The 22,529-nt window shown below is 27.0% G+C and overlaps 1 protein-coding gene across 1 annotated transcript; it reads right to left on the minus strand.

Moving 5' to 3' along the window:
- Positions 1–211: 211 nt before the first annotated feature.
- On the minus strand, positions 212–11,159 carry Reg-5 (Rhythmically expressed gene 5). The gene is made up of 5 exons (XM_016067224.3): positions 10,753–11,159; positions 8,729–8,795; positions 6,063–6,167; positions 3,193–3,267; positions 212–407 (listed from the first exon to the last, which is right to left on the minus strand). The coding sequence occupies exons 1-5, from the start codon at positions 10,852–10,854 to the stop codon at positions 310–312; spliced, it is 447 nt and encodes a 148-aa protein (XP_015922710.1). The 5' UTR covers positions 10,855–11,159; the 3' UTR covers positions 212–309.
- Positions 11,160–22,529: the final 11,370 nt, after the last annotated feature.

A 22,529-nucleotide genomic window follows, 5' to 3' on the forward strand; every position in this document is an offset into this window, starting at 1 on the left:
AAAAAAGAAAAGATTTTTATTTTTGCTTTGTCTCCAATAGTTTGAACGATATAGAAGATTCAATATTCAATGGTTGTTTGATTTATTCTAATTTATAAAAACAGTAGTTCTGTTTCTTTAGATATTTGTATGGAGTGACGAAAAATAAATTATCTGAAGTCTAAAATAAAGAAATCAAATTTACCATTTTCATAAAATACAGTAAACTCTATAAGAATAATAAATGTTTATTAAATAAATTTGAGAAATGACGGATGAAAGCGATATAATTTACAAATGTATTGGCACACTCTCTTGTTCTCAGCGAACTCAAAATCTTCCCCAGCGTCTAAGAAGATATTTGGGAGCAGGAACAACAACCCTTTGAGGATAATCATCATTCGTTTCAGAAAAACTAGGCTCCTGATCTGTAAAATAATAATAAAAATATACACACAATTAAAAAACTGTATGTAATTAGGATAAACAAATAATTGTTTACGCCTGTAATCAAGCTTTTTCTTCCAATTCATAAACAATTTTCTTTTCCCAAATAAAACTTTTCAAAACAGTACCAATTCTTTCATTGTTAAAAAATATTAATAAGTAATTATTTTAAATATAATCAGTATTAAATAAAATATTTAGTATTAAATAAATTTATTCACATTAATATTTTTAATTCAAATATTTTTTTTCTCTGTAAATTCTAATTTTTTCAGTCGTGAGAATGAAATAATTCTTGTTAAATTGTTATGTGCTTAAAGAGAAACTTATTCTTTATTGCAAAACAGCGTACAATTTCCAAAATGTTTGTATTTATAAACATCTGATTGTGAAATATTTAAATCCGTATCTTCATAATTTGTTATTCCATCAATGACAATTCCATGCGATAACATTATCGCGGAACAAACCAATCATCATGGAAGTCAATAACTAAACAGTGCATGGAAAATCAATGGTTGCGCAGATGTAAAATCGTTATGGCAACACGAATCAAAATTCAAATCAGACTCATATTTTTATATAAGTAATTCTGAGTCGTATATCATTTGAAGGTCAATAGCATGTTTTATACAGTCATCGTATGCTAAAATATAAATGTTTCATAGTTATCAAATTTACTCCTTTGAGTACTAGAGGAAATTTAGTATTTCCAAGAAAAAATGTAGATGATAAGCATTTATTTAACGGGAAATAAAAAACAAGAACAAGCAGGTAGTTTAGTGAACCTAATTGAGTGAATCTTTTCGTTTAAGTTCTAAATATCTCCTTTTTTGTTATTATCAGTTTTAAACTTTATAGTTCCATCAGCACATTAATCGTTCTTCGTATTGGGAAAAAATTAAGCTATTAATAAATCAGTATTGAACTACACTACGAATCCATACACAAAACTGAAAGACGACTGAAAACTGAACACGATTAATAAAGCCAAAATAATTTTCTTTTCATTTATTATTTTTTGTCCTTGCCGATGGCACTGCATTATTAGTTCAAGCAAAACACGTTTTTAGTAGTTCATCCCATCAAAATAAGGATAACTGTATACAGTACTGTTTTGGAATGATGTTATGGTCAACTCATGATCGTCAAAATTTATCCCAACAAAGCGATTTTCTCTGATACTTATCCCTTTCATTACCCATTAAATACCTCTTTCCACATTATCTGTATTAAAATTGCACGGTATTAATGTAACTTTTATAGGTTCCAAATATACTAATTTATCTCGATTATATTTGGTATTGATTAAAATACACCAATTACCACAATACCAAAAGTACCCATTACCAAAACTAATAAAGTACCATCGGCGTCACTAATTGTAGTATGGCAATTTCTTACGTTCCTCCTGAACGAATTAGTAAAATTTTTCCACTATTTTAGTTTTTAGTTTTTGCATCAAAAAACAGTTTGACGATTTACTACGATTCTCCTTAATGAATTACTATCATTTCTTCATTAATTTTTCTCTTTAGGATGTACCTTATTATTTTTTAATTTCAATTAGTACTTTTTACCAAATTTAATCAAGTATCATTGTCAACACGAGTGTAGCGATTTTTTTAACCTTTTTCCTGACCAATTTAGTTCTATTTCTCCATTAATTTGGCTTTTCTGTACGTATCTTTTATTTTGTTTCAAATACCGTTGATTTTAAATTATTTAGTTTCATAGAGTTTTGTTTTAAAAGTTTATGTTTACGTTTTATGTTATATATAAAAAAATAATAATAATGGAACACTTGGTATCCTCGTACTTGAGAAATACTATTTTGGTGACGTAGTTCACCTATGCTATCACATTCATGTCGATTATTGAGTTTGTCTGACATAACGAATAAAAATTAATTAAATATCTAAGAACATGCAATAAACTCCTTTTCTTGATTAATGAGAGCTATAAGCAAGCAAACATCACTGACGCTATCTTTAAAATCGTCTGCATTTAAAATCGTAATTTCTATCAGTGGCGCTTTCTCTAAAACCAATAAGAAAATTCCCTTTTTAAATATCTCTCCTGGATGATCTAAATAAAGTTTTTGATCGATTTTTGGGTCGGGCGCTAAAATTGCTCCTTTTACCCACTGTCCTAATTTGAAGACAATAGATCAAACGGTTCTGGACTTATACACACAGGAGAGGGAACACACACAAGCTTTAACTTTTTCATTATTATAGATATAATTTTCCGCTTATTATTAACGCATAAAGAAGGTGAAGGATCCATGGTACCTGGATTTTAAAACAATCAAGATTACTTTTCAAATTTCGTAAAGTTGACCGAAGCTTGCTTCTGAATAAGTTTTTACTCAAAAATATCTCTAAATGCCTTATTTTATAAAGAAAAAAAATCATTACTTACGTGAGAAAAAAAAACCACATGCACAATTGTTTAAGCGAACGACTCTATAAATTAGTCCTATTTTGAAATAATTTTTAATTTTTCTTGTGTTTATATTCTAAAAAAGAATTTGTAGTAATTGAAAATAAGTAATGCAAAATTTTTAAACTTATTTTATTATTTTTCTTATGAATTATACGAATACAGAGTTAGTTTAAACTATTTAACATTAGGTAATTTAATTTGAAGTTTCGTTTTATGAGGAATACCGTACTTATATAATTCATTTAATGTAAAACACCTTAAAAATGTAATATTTGTTAAAATTATTTTTAAAGAGCCATTTATTAGATGTTAGCTTACCTGATGATTCTTTAATAGTATCTTGATTCTTTTCAAATGGATATTTATATTCTGACTTCGTTGCAGCTTGCCACACTGAAAAATTAAATTAATTCTCTTAGAGAACGAATTTAAATAGGTTGTAGCCTTAAATGACTATTAAAAAACCAAGAAATAGCAATGTTATTTCTCAGATAGCATTTCAATTACATAAATCTTATGAAACAAAAAATCTAAAAGTATTGCTGCGTTATTAAACAACATTTCCAGAAAATTCTGTTCAATGTTAATATTTTCACATTAACACATTTTTCTACTAACATTTTATTCTTTTATTCAATTTTTTACTCTATTTTAATTTTTTAATTAAATCGTATGAATATTTGAATCATACATGAATTTATTTTATTTTAATTTTGTTTTTCGCACTTCATTCTTTGATGCTTACAATTAGTTTCCAAAACTATATCTGTGATTCGATAATTTCAAATGTGTTTGTTATAAAATTAAATATTTCTATTAGTTTTCGCATCACCTTACTCTTATAAGATTATTCTAATACATCAATATTTATCACAAATCCAAGCCCTCTTAGAATTTTGGAAATAGTAGTAATAGAATTAAAATAAAAAAACATTTAAAGAAACCAAGTCGAAAGACTTACTTTCATGATGGTGTACCTCTAATTAGGAAAAAAGAATAAATTAATTTTCAAATTCAATTTGATTTAGAAGTGATTTAAAATTTGTACTGACGAATAAAAATGGAGCAGAAATTTTGAGAACTGTGTTTTCAGTTTTCTATATCGTGTGAATACCATAAGCAAAAAAAGTATTAATTTTTTTTTCGTTGAATGTCTCAAATTTATATGTACCTGTATTTCAGATATTCTTAAGGATTTCTTCATTTATTATTATCTTTATTAAAATATTGCAGTTATAATTTATAAAAAAAAATAATTTGCATATTTCGCACTGTAATATACAATTTTGTACAAAATTTGAAACTGATAACTAATAATAATATGCAGGTAATAGTAACTGCAAACTAATAATAATATGCAATTCTGTACAAAATATGCAAACTAATAACATTCTTTAAATGTTTCACACATATATGTATTTAGGATATTCATAAGGATTCCATTATTTATTATTACGTTTGTTTAAATATTGCTGTTATAATTTATAAAGAAAAAATAATAAGGTGCATATTTTGAGCGTTAATATACGACAAATATTTTAAATCAACCTTTCTATAATTTCCTACGGATGAAATTTTATTTCTTTTATTTAATGAAAAAAGTATACAAATACAAACTTTTAACAAATTACTTATTAATAAATTTTAGAATTGTGCAAATGTTTAATTACGTTGCTTATCATAACATCGAATAATTGGTCTGAGAATTATTCGTTCCAAGAACTTCCATCGAAATTGTAATTGCTGTTATTGTACAGCTAAAATTACAAATTATAAGACCCATACAAATACATTCATTTCTTCTAATCTAATTTAAATATGTATTTTGATTATGATAAGACATCCGTGTTGAGTATATCGTTTCATATATTTTAATTTTCAGCTTAAATATAATATCCATTAAAATAATATTCGTAACAAATAATAGTTAAATACATGCATTTCACTATTATATATTACTGCAGTAATAGTGAACTTAAAGTTTAGAGAAAAATTTTCGTCTAACATTCAAAATTAAAAATAAAATATAAAGGAAATCGGTAAATATTTTGTTAAAGGATTTAAAATAATGCATGAAACTTTAAAAAATATTGAGAGCAGCATAATTTTTTCTGACGATTCCTTCAAGCTCGTTGAAACAGTTGCCTTTTATCAAAAATTTTTATTTGAGCTTCGTACATTATTTTTTTTTCAAATTGTATTTTATTTAAAAAATAATTTTTAAATAGAAATGCGTGCTTTAAAGCAATTCAATTTAAACGATATCATCTTTTCGTAAATTTTAAATATCCGTCCCTATATGGAAAGAAAAATTCTGGTAAAATTACCGTACTGTATAGTAATTGGTTATGACATCTCTGGTATAAAAAATATCTTATAATTTTGGTAATGATAGTCAAAATATACGGTATTTAAACCATTCATTTGGTAATTTTTCTGTTCATATGCTAATGGTTTGCCGGAAATTCTGTTTTTGGTTTTCAAAATAAATTATAATTCTTATTACCACACATTTAATAGAAAATAAAAACTCAAAAGTAAATTTTATTGAATAAATAGTGTTATATGCCATGATTTAAAGGTATCATGATAAAAGTTCTAAATTTTGTTACATAGAAACCATATTTTATAGGTATTTTATTATTAAGTATTACTAAAGCGCTTCGTTAAAAATTACCAAGCTTCTTGGTGGGCCCATTGGTAAATTTTACTATATTCTAGTAGTTATGACCATACTTTTTTCCCCAGTGCAATTACTATTAAAGCTTTGCATTTTCATTTTCAAAATAGGTATTTATTTTGAGAAAGACGGAAAGAGAAACACATCCTGGATATGTTTCAAATGCGGATGTCTTTAAAATTTAGTGCACATGAAAAATTTTAGGAAATTTTTTTAGCTTTTAATATATTACCAGAATCAACTTTAAGTTCATTAAGTGTTAATTTTAACATAAATGTTTAAATAGCTTCAGAATTGTTTTATTCTTTCATTGCTTTAAAAAAAAGTTTTAAGGAATTTGATTTAAGCTTTCAAAAAAACTGACTTCAAAGAAAGAAATTTAAATATAATTTTAAAAACTTTTAAACTTTTATTGAAAAAGATAGTTTAAAATTGATAATAAAATAATAGTTATAATAATAACAGTTATTAATATTATTATTACATAAACAGAAGCATTCTATTTTACCTAATTTCTGTCCTTCTCTTTGGTCGGGATCGAGTAGATCAAGTGTATTTTCGTCGTAGTTCAAAAGGTTTGATATTCCATGCAAAGACATAATTTTTCTGCAATCTGAAAGAAAGAAAAAAAAACTATGTTAATGACATTTTCATTGAAATTACCAAAACTGTCATTCGACATACTTTTATTTTACTCTTGAAAAAGTGATTTATAATCAAATGAAATTCGTGCTGTCTAAATAAACGCGACAAAGTGCTGTTTTCTGAATAAGTGATTTTGAAAATTTATTTCTCATTGCTTGAAGTTTTCAGGTAAACATTCCGTGGGAAAAAGTATTTAATCATTACAGACTCAAAACATTTCACAAAACTAGCACAAATACAAATGAAAATAATAATCGTCCCAAAAATTTTAGTGAATCTTTTTTGTTTTTTGAAATCAAAAAGAAGAAGAAAAGAACAATCGCCATGGTGTATGTAACCTATTTATGGTAACGTAGCACACCTAATATATATAGTTATATAAATATAGATTTATATTTCAAGTATACATACTAAATTATCACATATTAGTTAACTTAAAATTCATTTATTATAGATAAAATTTAAGATTCTAATATTAGTTTCGTATATTTAATAAAAAAGGATACTCTAGTTTTTTTTCCGTAATTTTTTTCACCAAATTTTATGAAACATTGTTTTAAAAAATATGGCACGTCTTTGAAATATTTTAAAAACAATGTTCAATAAATTATGGCATATCCCCGAATTTGAAAAAGCTACCTGGAAGTTTTTTCCCCTTAAAAAGCAAGGAGTATTACATAAATAGTTTACTAAATATCTTACAGTGCTCGAAATAAAAAGTTAAACACTTTAATAACTTTAGATTTAAAGGATTTTCACATGACCAAATCCTAATGATTAATGATGAAGAGACTTACTTTAAATGTGTTAAAATATTTGTTCAAACGATATTTAAAAATAAAAAATCAGACACAAAACTAGCAGAATACTATAAAATTTTCCGAGTTTCTTTGCTCTATGGTAGCACTAAAAAGTGCAGTGATTTTAACCGAAGCGCTTTGGTAATGATTTTGATAAATTTAACATTAAAATATAGTTTTATTAATATGTGATATAATTTACTAAATATGATAAAATTTGGTAACTTTACCATGATACCTCAGAGCATGGCATATGAAACCATTTATGTAGTTAAATTTACTTTTGTATTTTTTATTAAATGTGTGATAATAAGAGCTACAATTTTGAAAACCAGAATTTCTGGTAAACCGTAACTGTATGAAGAAAACAATTACCAAATGAATGGTTTAAATATCGTATATTTTGTTTTTTAATAACAGAATTAAGCTGTTTTTTTAACCAGAAATGTTATTAACATACAATACGGTAATTTTACCAGAATGTTCTTCTCCTTGTAGTGTAAAAGCACTTTCAAATTTACGAAAAAGATGGTATTGGTTTTGATTCTGGGTTAGAGGTGAATTTGGGTATAATAAGAGTATAGCTTTGTACCCGGAAGTAAAAAGTTCATAGAACTACGATGCACTTGAAACTTTCCGGAAACATTTCCAAGGCCGTGTCAGTAGGATGCCTTGGAAAGCACAGGTGTTATTCTAGCTCAGCGGCTCCCTATTTTTTCCAGCTAAGTTACCCTCCTTAATGATCTTTTTTTTTTGTGGAACCCAGATTTAAAAATTAATTAACAATAGTAAACAGATTAACCAAGGAAGCATCGTTTTGAAAATTTTGAATATGAGGAATTAAATTAATTTTTTTCATAGTTTAAAATTAGTAATAATCTTAAAATTAGGTGTTATCTTAAAAAATGGAATTTACAAGTCTGGATATTTTAAAGCTAAATTTAGCTTTTATAACTCATTTGTTTCATATGTGTGAATATCTTTGAAAATACTTATTTTGAATGTATTTACTATGAAAACACACCATCCAGAAACTGTAAGAAATATAAAATGTAGCAATGCAAAAAATGTATATATATAAATATTTAATGTATTTCAATGTTAAATTTAATGTAGAACACCAATAAAATTTAGAGAATTTTAATGGGTTAGAATTACTTAAGTTTTTTTGTTATGAGTTTATTTCTAAATATTTTATTAAATATTTTATGAAATATTGTATAAAAGTTTCATTTTTAATTTAAAATTGTTATAATGGTGTTATAGTTGTAAACAAAGAAATTCTGAAATCATAAAATTTAATTCTATGTTAAACCAATGTAATTATTTTTCATGGGTCAAAAGGTTATAAGCATGCAGAATATTTAACAAACACTTAAAGTTATTTTGAATCATTATCACATTAATCATTATTTTGAATTTTAAAAACATGAAAGAACTTTCTATAAATATCAAACTTAAACTTCCATTAATATTACTCGAAGAAAAAAAACCGCTTTCTAATTTCTTTTTTTCCCACATTATAGATACAGAAAGAAAAACAAAATATATTTGATAAAAAAAAAACATTAAAAAAACAATTGTTCAATAAATTCCAAAAAATAATTTTGAAAGAAAAAAAAAGCTTTAAGATGTTATAAAAAAAATCTTGCATAACACAATTGTTCAATAAGTTCCGAAAAATAATTTTTTTAAAAAGTTGTTTAAATATGTTTAAAAAAAAAATTACCTGGAGCAGACGATGTTTTGCAATAACGTTCTACCAAGTGAACAAACTGGTACATGAGACGACCCATCTGGAATGGAAATGGCATTTTAATTACATGAATAAAGATATTAGAGGTCAAAGAAGTTACCCAGATATTTTTTGCAATGTCAAACTGAACTTAACAACTCAAAAAATTATTTTCTTTTCTAACCTAGATCCATTTTAAAAACATAGTATTTTAAGTTTCTTTTTTCATTGTTATCGGAATTTTAAAAAAATTAAATATATCTCATTAACTAAGAAGGTTGAAATAAAACGAGAGAGGCGTAGCAAAGACGAAGTTCACTTTAGGAAATACCCCAATTTAGAAATAATAATAATCCGAAAACTTGGTTATCGATTTAAAAAGGAATATTTAGTTTTTACAAAATAAAATTAATGTGTAGAAAATGTTTCGAAAATATTGCCAGATTGTGTTTTCAGTTATTGTGAAGACTATGGATTATAAGTATAATTCAATTACCTAGTTTATTATTTTGTTAGAAAATTTATAGAAAAATACCATATCTTTTAAAACAATTGTGTATGATATAAAATAAGAAAAAAGCGGAAAATATAAGTGCCCTTAATTATAACAATAATAATAAACTTAAAGTTTAAATACCCCGTTGAAGTTTATGTAATAAGAAAGTATATATCAATTGCCTTAATCGAAAATTATGACGATTTTTCATTTTGGAATAATTATATACAAAATATTTTCATAACTAAATTCCTTTTATTAAAATAAACAAATACATAATTGCTAAAAAAATTGTTCAGAATCAAATAAGTACAGAATAAAATTAAAAAATTATTAATTAAACTAATATAATTAGTAAAAGTTTTTTAACCACCGTGAAGGTAATACAATATCTATTATTCATCCCGAGAACAGACTGTAATTTTGACAATTGGGCAACTTTAAAATTTAAATTATAATCAACAGTTCAAAAATTGTAATTAATATAAAATTATAATTTGTAAATAAAATTTTAAAGTTTCAAAATGGTTGGAATAATTCTTAAACTATTTAAAGCTGTTGTCGCTTAGAGTAAAAACAAAGCAAAACATTGAGAGAAAAAAAAACATTTTCTAAAAAAAATAGTAGGTACTATTTGTTGATATGTTTCTAAATTTAGCGTAAGTAACTATCAATTGCAGAAGAATAATTTACATAATTATGTGTTGTATTGAAATGCCATATTCGAATCAAAAATATTTGAAAAGCATAAACATTGAAAAACATATGAAACATCTTAAATGACTGTAGAAAATACGAAGTAGAAATACGAATACCTGTGAAATGAAACGAAACATATTAAAATACTTATTTGGTTACAAATTGTAAAATAATTTGTACACAAGATGCGTCGTAATGCTGTGCTTAATTTTAATCAAAAATGACATCAATGCAGACAATCCGTTCAGCAAACGATTAAGAAAATGTGGACAATCCTGCAATCGCTTTTGCAATTTTCAAAATTAAACTTTAGTTTTAGAACGAAATAAAGTAGACCAAAAAAAAATTTTTGGTTAGGAATTGTAAAATAATTTGTACCCTAAAAACTTCTTTACTTTAATCAAAAATGCTTTTATGTGACAGCACATTTCTCAGCAACAAATTCAATAAATGATGAGTCTTCATGATCGTTTTCTCAATAAAAAATTGAATTTTTGTTGCAGAATAAATTTAAACACAATAAGATACTTTTTTAGTTTCAAATTGTAGAATAATTAGTATTCTATACGGTGTCTTATCGATGCCCTTAAAACGTTTCAAGATAAGAGATGCATTTTTTTTAAATAAATGATTCAAATAAATGAGGAATTGTTTTCTATCGTTTTCTAATTTAGAATTTTTAGCTTTTGTAGCATGAAATAAGCAATAAAGCACTTTTGACACATACATTATTTTACAGCAGTACTTTACAGGTAGAGCAAAATTTTGAAGCCATTTTAAGAAATTATAAATAAATAAATAAATCCTTAGAGACATTAAATACCTTTTCTTCGTAACTCAGCATTTCCCACATGGGTATTGCACTGGGAGAAACACTTTTCGTAAGTATTAGGAACAAAACTGCTAAAGGAACATACAAATTCATGACGAACAAATTACAAATTTAAACAAATACGCACAAATCGAGGCTTTCTTACATATCTTAAACGTAATAAGAACACTTTAAAAAAACTATAACGACGATCAGGTTTTGTTATTCGATTTCCGGACAAGGTGAAAGAGAGCAGAATTGTGTTGAACCTCCGAGTCTCGTCTTTCTTTTTATAGGTAACTCGAGAAGATGAGATGAAGGGGTCAGAGATAAATGTCGCAGGTAACAGACTTCAGAGAGAAAACAGAGACGGATGAACGGAAAAACCAACGTACCCACTACGTCTCTCCACCTCTTGTGCGTGCCTAACTCGGATCAAGGGTTGACGTCGTTTGTGAATATTAAAAATTCGTAGTTTATGAGATGCTAGATACGATCGAATTCTTAGAATAACTCCATTAAATTACAGTTTCTTTTTTTTATTTATAAATTTGGATATGAAATATGGTTTTTTTGCAATTTGCCCGAGGCGGTAATTTAGCTCATGAGCGTGGTTCTTTTAAATCACGTTTTAGATTAGCATCATTGTCTCTTAGAAAATATTTAGCTTTGAGGAATATTGAAGTAGAATTTGTTAATTAATTATTTTTTGTTCAATAAATTGAAGTAAAATATTATGAAAAAAATTTCCAGATTTTTTTGAAAAATAAGTATTTTAAAAATTCAAACGGAGAAATTTATTTGTGTTAAACGTAAAAATGAAACTACAGATATTAACTGACGAAACGATATAAGATTTTCAAATGCCGACGAATTTTTATTCCTATATCGTTCAAAAAGTGTATATATAGCCTACAAACATTATTTTTACAAAGTTTAAGTTGATTCAAGAATTAATATTGCAATGCAAAATACCGTTTACAAAATAAAAACTACAGAATTTCAGATGAAAGTAGATTTGAAACATTTCCCAAATTTTAAAATAATTGCTCGATTAAAAGGATTTAATATTAAATTTGATTTGATTAACATATAGGCTCGCAATCAAAAATATGTTGAGAAAAGTATTGTATTTTAGGTCGTTTTTCATATCTTAATTTTGAAATTGGACAAATATAACCTTATTTACAATCTAAAGACAACATTTAAATACACAAACGGTTTCCTCTGAAATATATTTTTTTACAACCTAATAATAGGAAATTAAAATTTAGTCATCGAAAATAGAAATTGAAAACTGTACCAAGGTGCTGCATTCTCCCTTGTAAGGTATTGAGAAATTAGTTATAATTAAAAAATGCACAAAAGAAACATTTATTCTTAATTTATTAAATTGTTGCAGTAGTGATAAATGTATTAATGCCTTTTTATTTTTCTCTGATGCACTCCAATACATAGTTACATTAGATACAAGTAGTACTGCACTCAATAAACACTGAAAGTGAAATAGATTTTTTTAATGTAAAGTTTGAATTAAAGTTTGAAATTTTTAGAGTTTGAAAAAAAATTCCTGCCCAGATAAAATTTATTGGAAAACTGCTTAATTTGATAATATTTAAAAATATCAGGTTTAGAAAAATTATTCATTTACTTAATTAACAAACATCAGTCCACATGATGGAAATTCGTTACCTAATTTATAATCAATCACCAGTAGCTAAACGAAAAAAATTAGTAATTTGTGTATAATAACTGATTGTCAAAAAATTACGGAATTCGGTCAATAACGATGCAAATAATGCCGGATGGATATATTTTAAGACATATATGATATAAAGAATACTTTTAAAATGAAACTATAAGTGACATTCTTGCATATGAAAAGGTACACTATCCTACATTAATGGAAGAGATCTCTTCAGTTTTGATATTGTTTTAGAATTTTCAAGAAATATGAGGAGGATTATTTTCTAATTTAAGAAGTGTTTAGGTCATGCAATTTCTCATATTTATCTATGAAGTTTAAAATTTTCAGTGGTATGAGTCCGGTAATAAACTGCGAGCGGAAAACAAGTATTTTTAAACACCCTAGGCCAGAAAATATACCAATAAGCTTGCAGCTTGTATTGGTTTCTTTGGTTGCTATTGGCAATAATTGCATACAATTTCGTAAACTTATCTAAAATATTTATGGGGATAAAGACATTTTCATATTAAACTAATCTTTGTGTCTTTTTTTTATGTAAATTTAAAAATATTAAAAAAAAAAGTCAAACAGAATTTTTGGAGCAAGTTTAAATTAATTACAAGATTATTATTCAAACATTTGTACAAGATATGACAGTTCAAAAGTAGTTATTTCGTACTGCGCATGCGTGGATAAAAATTTTTAAAAATGAGGAGAAATTTAAAATTTCTCCTCATTTTTGTAATGAGTTGCATTTAGTAACTAATAAAAAAAAGTTCTATGTTGAAAATTTAAATGCTTCTAGCAATTTTCTTAGTTCTTTTTAATTTTTTTTAAAAGAACGCTCTAAATGAAAAGAGGTTTTCCACAAATTTTAAATCGTATCATGAGGCAAAATTAAATAACAACTGATAATACCTTACAATAATCGTTCGTACACAAAAATGTGATGATATAAGGAAAGAAAACGTGTAAAAAAAGCACACTTTTATTATCCCTCACAATGCCAGTGTCAGTTTTAATAAGTCTTGTATAATAGTATAAAATAAAATGTGTGAAAAACCCCTAATCATTCAGAGCTTTCAACTACAAGAACTACTAAGTAAATTATCAGAAACTTTTTTTTAATTTTCGGTATGTGTTCAAATCGAATATTTTAAATTAGTTACTAACTGCAATTTACGACAACATAATGAAATTTTTTTTTCATTTTTTTCGTGCATGCGCACCATGAAAGATCTACTCTAAATGCTCATTTCTTGTGCAATTTGTACAGAGTTTTCTGAAATTTTAAAGTTACAATTTTGCAATAAATTCAAAATTATTTTTAATATTTTGTTTAATTTTACTGAATATTTTTTAAGCTATAGCGAAATAACGTAATTTTTTTAATAAAAAAATATTCATATCTCCAAATATATTTAAACTAGACTTACAAAATTGTATGCAATCATTGCAAATCACAACCAAAGTAGTCGGTACAAACTAAAAGCTTACTGCTATATATTCTGGCATAAGGTTTATAAAACTCCTTGTTTTCGTTTGTAATTTATTGCTGGTCAATCGAACCTTTGACAACTTTAAAATTCATTGATAAGTATGATAAACTGCACTCTAAACACCTCTAAATTTTTAAAATCATCCTTTAAATATTTCTTGAGAAATTTAAAAAAGAAATATTGCATTGCTGTTGTCATTATTTCTTTAAGTTCTAGTTTTTACATTGGTATTTGCAGATTTTTATTCGAAACGTTGAAAACTAATTAACAAACAAAATTAATTAACAAAATTTATGAACAAGTAAACGTCTAAACTTTTACTTGTTAATAATTTTTTTAATTCATCTATGGTATTGCATTTCATAAGAAATCAGAAATCTTTTTGTTCTTGAGTTTTTAATGAAACTGTCAGCTTAACTGCCGTTTTTTTTGTCGCGAGCTTAATATTTTTTTTACTTCACTTTACTTATGCTAATATAATATAGTGAATCATTTTTTATGCATTTATATTAATAAAGTGTTTTCGGAATTTATATCTTTTTTAATTATCATTTTAAAGATAAGGAATTTTTCATGCCATATGCGTTTTTTTTTCAGTTTGGTTAAAATATTTCTAAAAAAGATAAAATATTTTTAAAAGAACGCAATGATTAATGAAAATTACATTTACAGTAAAAAATATTTAAGAAAAATGGATAAATAAAATGACAAAGCTTTAAAAACCCATTGTTAGTTAGTATCTTGAGAAGAGATTCTTATGTCACGCTTATGTTTAAATTCCCTGTTACTTAATTAATTGATATTTAAAATCATACTTGCTATTTATTACGAAATAAATAAATTAACACCCTTGAAGAATAATCATCTCACACAAGTGTTTTTCCTAAAACGATCACAGAGATTTTTCTTTTTTGAACTGAAAAAAATAATGTTAAAATTTCGATGTGAATTTCATTCGAAATTAAAGGTCATAATAACATTTTATTTTAAGAGGAGATATACATTAATGTTTTTTTTTATGTAGATATCACTATTTATAGGCAACTGTTTCTCAAACTTTTCTTGTCAACATTAAACTTATAAAGTTATACAAACCTGAAAGATTAAAGTTTATTTTATTTATTTTTTTTTTTTGAAATAAAGAAGAAGAAAAAAGCTTAAAGTTAAAAAACTTTACGGAGGAATAGTTTTGTACATTTTAGTAAAAATATTACTGAATTCCAAATTTTAGAACACAGAACAATGTCATGAGTATTGCCTAATATAAGACAGGCGATAATGGAACCTGTATTGTAGATCTCCTCAAAATCTTACTGTTCATTCTCTGAAAACTGTTTGTCCAGGAATTTTCAATATTACAATCAGATGCTGATTGGATTAATAAGCTAATGAAACAAATCACATAGTTTCCCGCTAAGCTCCTTAAAAATTTGTAGAAAAATTGTGTATTGCCTATGAAAATAGTGTGATTTTTTTTCTCGTTGGATATAATTTTCAAAATAAGCTAAACGAAAAACCTGCTTTAAAACTTTAACTCTCACACATAATTTCGAATTCATACGACGAACATTTTATAAAAAAATTTATCAAAATCGTCTGAAAAAATTATCTTTACGTAGAACATTTTAAGATTCAAGAAAAGCTGTGAAAATTTACTATTTCTCACAAAAAAGTCTTATAAGTACCTAACAGAAAGGAAGTTTTTAAAATTGTTGTTTTGTTTCACCATTTCTAAAATGACATTTCAAGACATAAATTGCTCTTCAAGAAGAAAGCGAATACCGACGCATGTGATCTATGACGTCAACGCCAGCTGATCGCTTATAAGCAACATGACGTGTTAAAGTTGAGGTATCTTCAAATAAGTTAATTAACGTGAAGTTAATTAAATACAGCTCCTTATCGTGCATCAAATTTGTTGAAATATAATACTTTCTCGTCTATGTCTTTTACTTTTAACTTAGATTTATTATTTGTTTATGTATTTTTTTTTTGTTACCGTGATATATTTTTGTTTTGTGTACCTGCCAGCTTCGATGCATAATTAGTTTGTTTATGTTCTACGCCTTTCTTAGTGTTAAGTAAGAAATATATAGTGAAAGAATTGAAATCTTTGTGAAAGAATATAGAATGAGTCACTTTAGAGATTTGATACTTGACTGGCTTGGCTTACTCAAAATTGAATGAAAAGAGCATTTGCTAACGTAAACAAATGCCACGTTTCAACAACCAATCAGGATCGAGATGCCCCCACTACGTCACTTACAGGTATCCCATAATAGACAATAAAATGAATTTCGAAAAAAAGAATATACATTTATATGCTCATTAAATTCATTATTTTGCGCAGACGAAATCTTCCAACTTTTGTGATAAACAGATCGTTGATATCATTTTTGTAGTAGTAGTAGTAGTTCATTTTACGTCGCACTAGAGCTGCACAATGAGCTATTGGCGACGGTCTGAGGATGATCTGAAGACATGCCATCACAATTTTGATCCTCTGCAGAGGGGGTGGCACCCCTGCTTCAGTAACCCGACGACCTGCACGCGAAGACGAGCACTTTACGGTAGAACAGTTTAACGAGGACCAATACCGCACACCCTCGGTCCCTACGCAGACTGATCCAAGTGGTCACCCACCCGCACACTGACCGCAGCCAGTGATGCTTGACTTCGGTGATCTGCTGGGAACCGTGTCTCAACGATCAGTCCACTGCGGGACATATCATGACTTTCGCAATTTTAACATGCATTTTAATTATTAAACATATTTCTTTAATCTTGACTTCAAAATCGTGCGTTTTGTATTAGAATCTGTTACATCCAAACTAAATGTTCCCATTTCGCATTTCAGAAAAGTGCTTAATTTAAATTATGTCTACGGAACTAGCATTCAATAAGCCTAGAACTATTTCTGCGCTTTTTAGGAAGCTCTTGGATTTTCACTGTTTGTGTTTCCTTATTCAAAAGCCAATTATTTGAGTTCATTTCCCTTAGGGCGCAATTTAAATTTGTCATTTATTACACAACTTATTGGAATTGATAATGATTCATTCCATCATAAAATAGTACCAAGGTGTTGGTGAACTTGTAACATGTAGTAATGAACTTGAACTGAAGAAATATCTATCATGCGTTGTCCCTGACTTACAAAAGTTTTCCTCGAAATAGCGTTGTTAATTCCATTAGCATTTCCTCTTCAAATGATAACCATTTATTATTTGGCTTGCCCATATGGATCTATGTTTTACTAAACTATCAACCGTTAACGAAAAATTACTGTTTTTTACAGACTGCCATCTCTAGAATTTCCGCTCTTTTTTATTCTCCTGTGCTCTTATTTTGTCTTAAGACAAAATAAGAGAAATAAAAGGAAAGAATAAATTCTTTTCCTTATTCCATCATAAAATAATAATTCTAATTCTTACTTTCTTTTTAAAAAAAAATTCATATCCATTCTTTTTTTTTCACTAAAACAAATTTTTGAACAATTTTTAATTTTTTTAAGAATATTTTCGTGCAATGCATTTTTTTATTTTCATTACTTATTTAGTCTTCTGTTTGAATATTTATATTTTCTTTTTATTCACATAAAATATCAGGGATTTTTAATAGTAGAATTACCAAGCATAATTTGTAATTCTTTTTCTTAATGATGCATTGTTTACTAAAACTTCATTATACCTATATATTTAAGAAAAATACAATTACATAGAGGTAGCTGACTTTATTATTCCTCAAAAAGCATGCTTTTTAAAGATTTTTAATTGTAGAATTATCAATTATAATTTGTAAACCTTTTTCTTAATGATGCATTGTTTACTAAAACCTCAGTAAACTTGGATATTTAAGAAAAATACAATTACATAGAAGTAGCTAGCTTTATTATTCTTTAAAAGCATGCCTTTTAAAGATTTTTAATAGTAGAATTACCAAGTATAATTTGTAAGCCTTTTTCTTAATGATGCATTGTTTACTAAAACTTCAGTAAACTTGGATATTTAAGATTTAAGAAAAATACAAATACATAGAAGTAGCTAACTTTATTATTCTTTAAAAGCATGCTTTTTAAAGATTTTTAATAATAGAATCACCAAGTATAATTTTTTTAAAGATTTTTAATAGTGGAATTACCAAGTATAATTTGTAAGCCTTTTTCTTAATGATGCATTGTTTACTAAAACTTCAGTATACTTAGATATTTAAGAAAAATACAATTACATAGAAGTAGCTAACTTTATTATTCTTTAAAAGCATGCTTTTTAAAGATTTTCAATAATAGAATCACCAAGTATAATTTTTTTAAAGATTTTTAATAGTGGAATTACCAAGTATAATTTGTAAGCCTTTTACTTAATGATGCATTGTTTACTAAAACTTCAGTATACTTAGATATTTAAGAAAAATACAATTACATAGAAGTAACTAACTTTATTATTCTTTAAAAGCATGCCTTTTAAAGATTTTCAATAATAGAATCACCAAGTATAATTTTTTTAAAGATTTTTAATAGTGGAATTACCAAGTATAATTTGCAATCCTTTTTCTTAATGATGCATTGTTTACTAAAACTTCAGTATAATTAGATATTTAAGAAAAATACAATTACATAGAAGTAGCTAACTTTATTATTCTTTAAAAGCATGCTTTTTAAAGATTTTCAATAATAGAATCACCAAGTATAATTTTTTTAAAGATTTTTAATAGTAGAATTACCAAGTAGAATTTGTAAGCCTTTTTCTTAATGATGCATTGTTTACTAAAACTTCAGTATACTTAGATATTTAAGAAAAATACAATTACATAGAAGTAGCTAACTTTATTATTCTTTAAAAGCTTGCACGGAAAACATACATATCCTAAAAAAAATAGAATAAAATTTTATTGCGTTATTTCTGTCTCGTGCCCAGTCACTATTAATATATACTTAACAATAATCACACAAATTTCTTGAGCTACGCATAATTTTCATAATTTTCTTCGCTTTTCCATTGGTATATATCATATTATATTATGCAATAAATATAGATCAATCTTGTGTCCATATGAATATTTAGATGGAATAGTTCAACCTTGGACGACAGGTAACCTTGAGAAAACAAAAATACGTGACAAAAACTAACTTGTTTTCAACATCTCCGAGACCAATTTTTCTACCTATCTTTCATTCATCTTCGTTTAAAAAAAGGAGTCTGTGTTATGTTTACTCTAAATTTTGTGAAGGAGGATGTCAATTTAATTTCTTTCAAAAAGAATTCTCCAAAAAGGTACAAAATATATCAATATTTCCATGAATAATGACTTAGAAAGTATTTTGATATCTTAATAATACACAAAAATATTTTTTTAATTGCTGTACATTATAAGTTTGTGGATTTTATATGTTACTATGAATTGTCGATATTCGTTTTTACGGATAATTAATTACCACTAAAATTGCGAAGAGTATAAAGGCAAACATAATTTCGCATTCCCACATTGGAGGTCAGGACAAACCTAAATTAAACCTTAGAATTCTATGAATTAAACACTTTCATTCGTTATTTATTGTTTCGCTGATATGTTTATTACACAATTATTACACAAACCCCTAACGAACAGGAAACGAGGTAGACCCAGGCTGAGATGACTGGATTTAGTTGAGACTGATTTCCTTACTCTAAAGGAGAAAAACTGGCGAACAAGTGTCAAAAGTAGAGAGAAGTGGATTCGAATTCAAAGGAAGGCACTGGCCCACCCTGGGATGTCCAGCCAGATGTGATGATGATGATGCTGATATGTTTACCCGCTCTTTCACAAATTCTGATTTACTAATTCATCGATTCCCTGATTTTACATCCATTGATTTTCTGATTCGTTTATGTGCTTAATCACTGATTTGTTAATTAATTTAATCGTTAAATGGTTTTCTGATTCGTTTCATCGCTCATCCATGTATTTGCTTATTCGCACATACATTTTATAACCGTCGTTGAATAGCCGACCCAATCTTATGGGTTTACGACTACTAATGTTCGACTCCGTAGCCTTGTAATTTTGAACCCAATTCAGACGACAAGGGAACTCCTGGATCCATTATTGGGAGAAATTTGCCTTCGTGGAGGACTTTTTGATGGAGCTAACCCGCATTAGCGTTACATGGGGGGGGGGAAGACCACGAGAACCTCTCACGGTTAGCCCGTCGGCAAGGGGACTCTAACCCATGATAAATCTACCACTGAGGATATTTCACGTCAGCACTGTGGTCGGTGCATTCGCACATACATTGATTTGATGATTTGTTTATCCACTCATTCGTTGATTTACTTATTTGTCTTTTTTTGTATTCATAAGTTCGTAAACATATTGATTCATATATGTGTTAACAAACTCATTTATTTACTGATTCAACCATTCACTCTTTTTTTTTTATCTTTTATTTCATTAATTTATTGATTCGCTCATTCATTGATTTGATGATTCGTTGATTTTCTTTCCGTCGATATGACGATTTTCTAATTCTCAGATTTGTCTAATTCTGACTAAGTGGTGTAATTTGGTCATTTATTGTCATAAGTTTTGTGAGGATGGGTTTCAAATTGAAAGTTGCGAGAAGTAGCAGAGTTAAAACTTGAATTCGTGTCCTTCTCAATTTCGAACGCGAAGTTACGGATGCTCCTGGACTCATAGATAATGCGCAGAAACGGATTTTGGTTCGAAATTGTAACATATACACTTTGAAAGCTAAATATGCACTAATAGTATATTGTGTTCACTGTAACGCATCGAAACGCGCATTTCACTTATCAGCAGAAATGCGCGTTTAGACCCGTAAATTCTAGAAGTTCTTAAAAGGCAAATTTTTAGTTTTGTTTAGGTTGGGTTTTCTAAAATATTCCACTGACACTCTCTAATATATGTATTACTTAAAAATGTTTAAATATACGGCCTAATGCTGCAACTATCATACATTATTATATTCCTAAGCTTTCCAGTAATCGAGAAACATCATCAGCCATTGAAAATTTATAAAACAAAGCAAAACGCATACAAAAAAATTATATCCCCTGAATAACTTTTGTTCTACTCATACTTACAGTCTAAATAGGAATATTGAAGTTTCAAACTGTTAACCTCAAATGTGTTGATTAATTAGTTATAACGATTAAGTAACCAAATCAAATATGAAAACGTAGTTACTTTGTCGTATTTTTATTAGCACATACATAGGATTGAGATAATTATTTAACCGATTTCATTCGAACTTTGTATTTTTCTTTTCAATATTACTTAATTTAAATTGATGTTGAAGTTTGCATGCCTTTACAATTCAAAATTTTTGCAACGATTATTAAATTTATTCAAAATAATAAATAATAATTTACGTATATTTTTTTAATAAAATCTTTGAATAAACGAGTGGTAAAAAGGGGTCGCAAGAATTTTTAAAATTTCGTTATTAGTTTTAGAGTATGACGAAAACCGTAAAAAGTGAACTAAGCATCAAGAAGCCCGAACTTCCCACAGTTATCATATATAAATTAATGAGATCCTATTTTCTAATTTATGACTACTTCATGATTTATGACTAATTTATGACTACTCCATATTTCGATGGTCAAAAATCTAAATTTGTCGATAAAAATTTATGTTTATTCAGAGTAATTACTTGCCTGTGCTGATTCCCTAACTAAGTTAATAGCTAGAGCTAATTAACTAGCCTATTCGAGGTTACCCTTTTGAACTATTCATTGGTTTTTAGTAAGTGAAAATCCGATCATCAGAACAAAAGTTATTTGATGTGGTATCTATTTTAACTAGTGAACTGATTTTTTAATGTGGGTACTGCGTTGCATGATTTCATAACTATGCAATTAAAGTTAAACGGCATTATATTCAAATTACATCTCACTCTTCAAAATGTAAACAAGGTGCGAAACTACATAGTGTTGTTCATTTTTCAGACAATACTGCTATCAAAAATTTATTATATAATGTTATAGAATATGTGAAATGTGTGTCTTTCAAATATTGTCGCAATATATCAGCATGTCTGTAGACGATCTTAAGAGAACTATAGATAGAAAAAAATTAATAAAACGGTTCCCTTCTTTTAACAGATTTATTACGCTGTCAAAATTTTTGCCCTATGGCAGAAATAAAAATTAATTATAGTAATTCTAAACTATTGATTAAATTCTCACGCATTAAAATTAATGCATCTGTGAAACAAACTCATCCATTAACTTAATAACATGAATTTTATTTTGCAAAAATTGTCTCGTCTACCGAAGTTACGGGTGCTCCTAGACTCATAGATAATGCGTAGAAACGGATTTTGATTCATAACTGTAACATATACACTTTGTAAGCTAAATATGTACTTTGTAAGGTAAATATTGTGTTCACCATTACGCGTCTAAACGCGCCCTTCACTTATCAGCAGAAATGCGCTTTTAGGCGCGTAAGTTTTAGAAGTTTTTACAAAGGCAAATTTTTGATTTTGTTTAGGTTGGGCTGCTTTGTTTTTCTAAAATGATCCACTGACAGGCTCTAATATATGCAATACTTAAAAATGTTTGAAATATACGGCTCAATGCTGCTACTTCCATACGTTATTA

The sequence above is a fragment of the Parasteatoda tepidariorum genome, chromosome 6, assembly GCF_982258835.1.
Source record: "Parasteatoda tepidariorum strain Cologne lab strain chromosome 6, Ptep-v5.0, whole genome shotgun sequence".
Taxonomy (NCBI): Eukaryota; Metazoa; Arthropoda; class Arachnida; order Araneae; family Theridiidae; genus Parasteatoda; species Parasteatoda tepidariorum.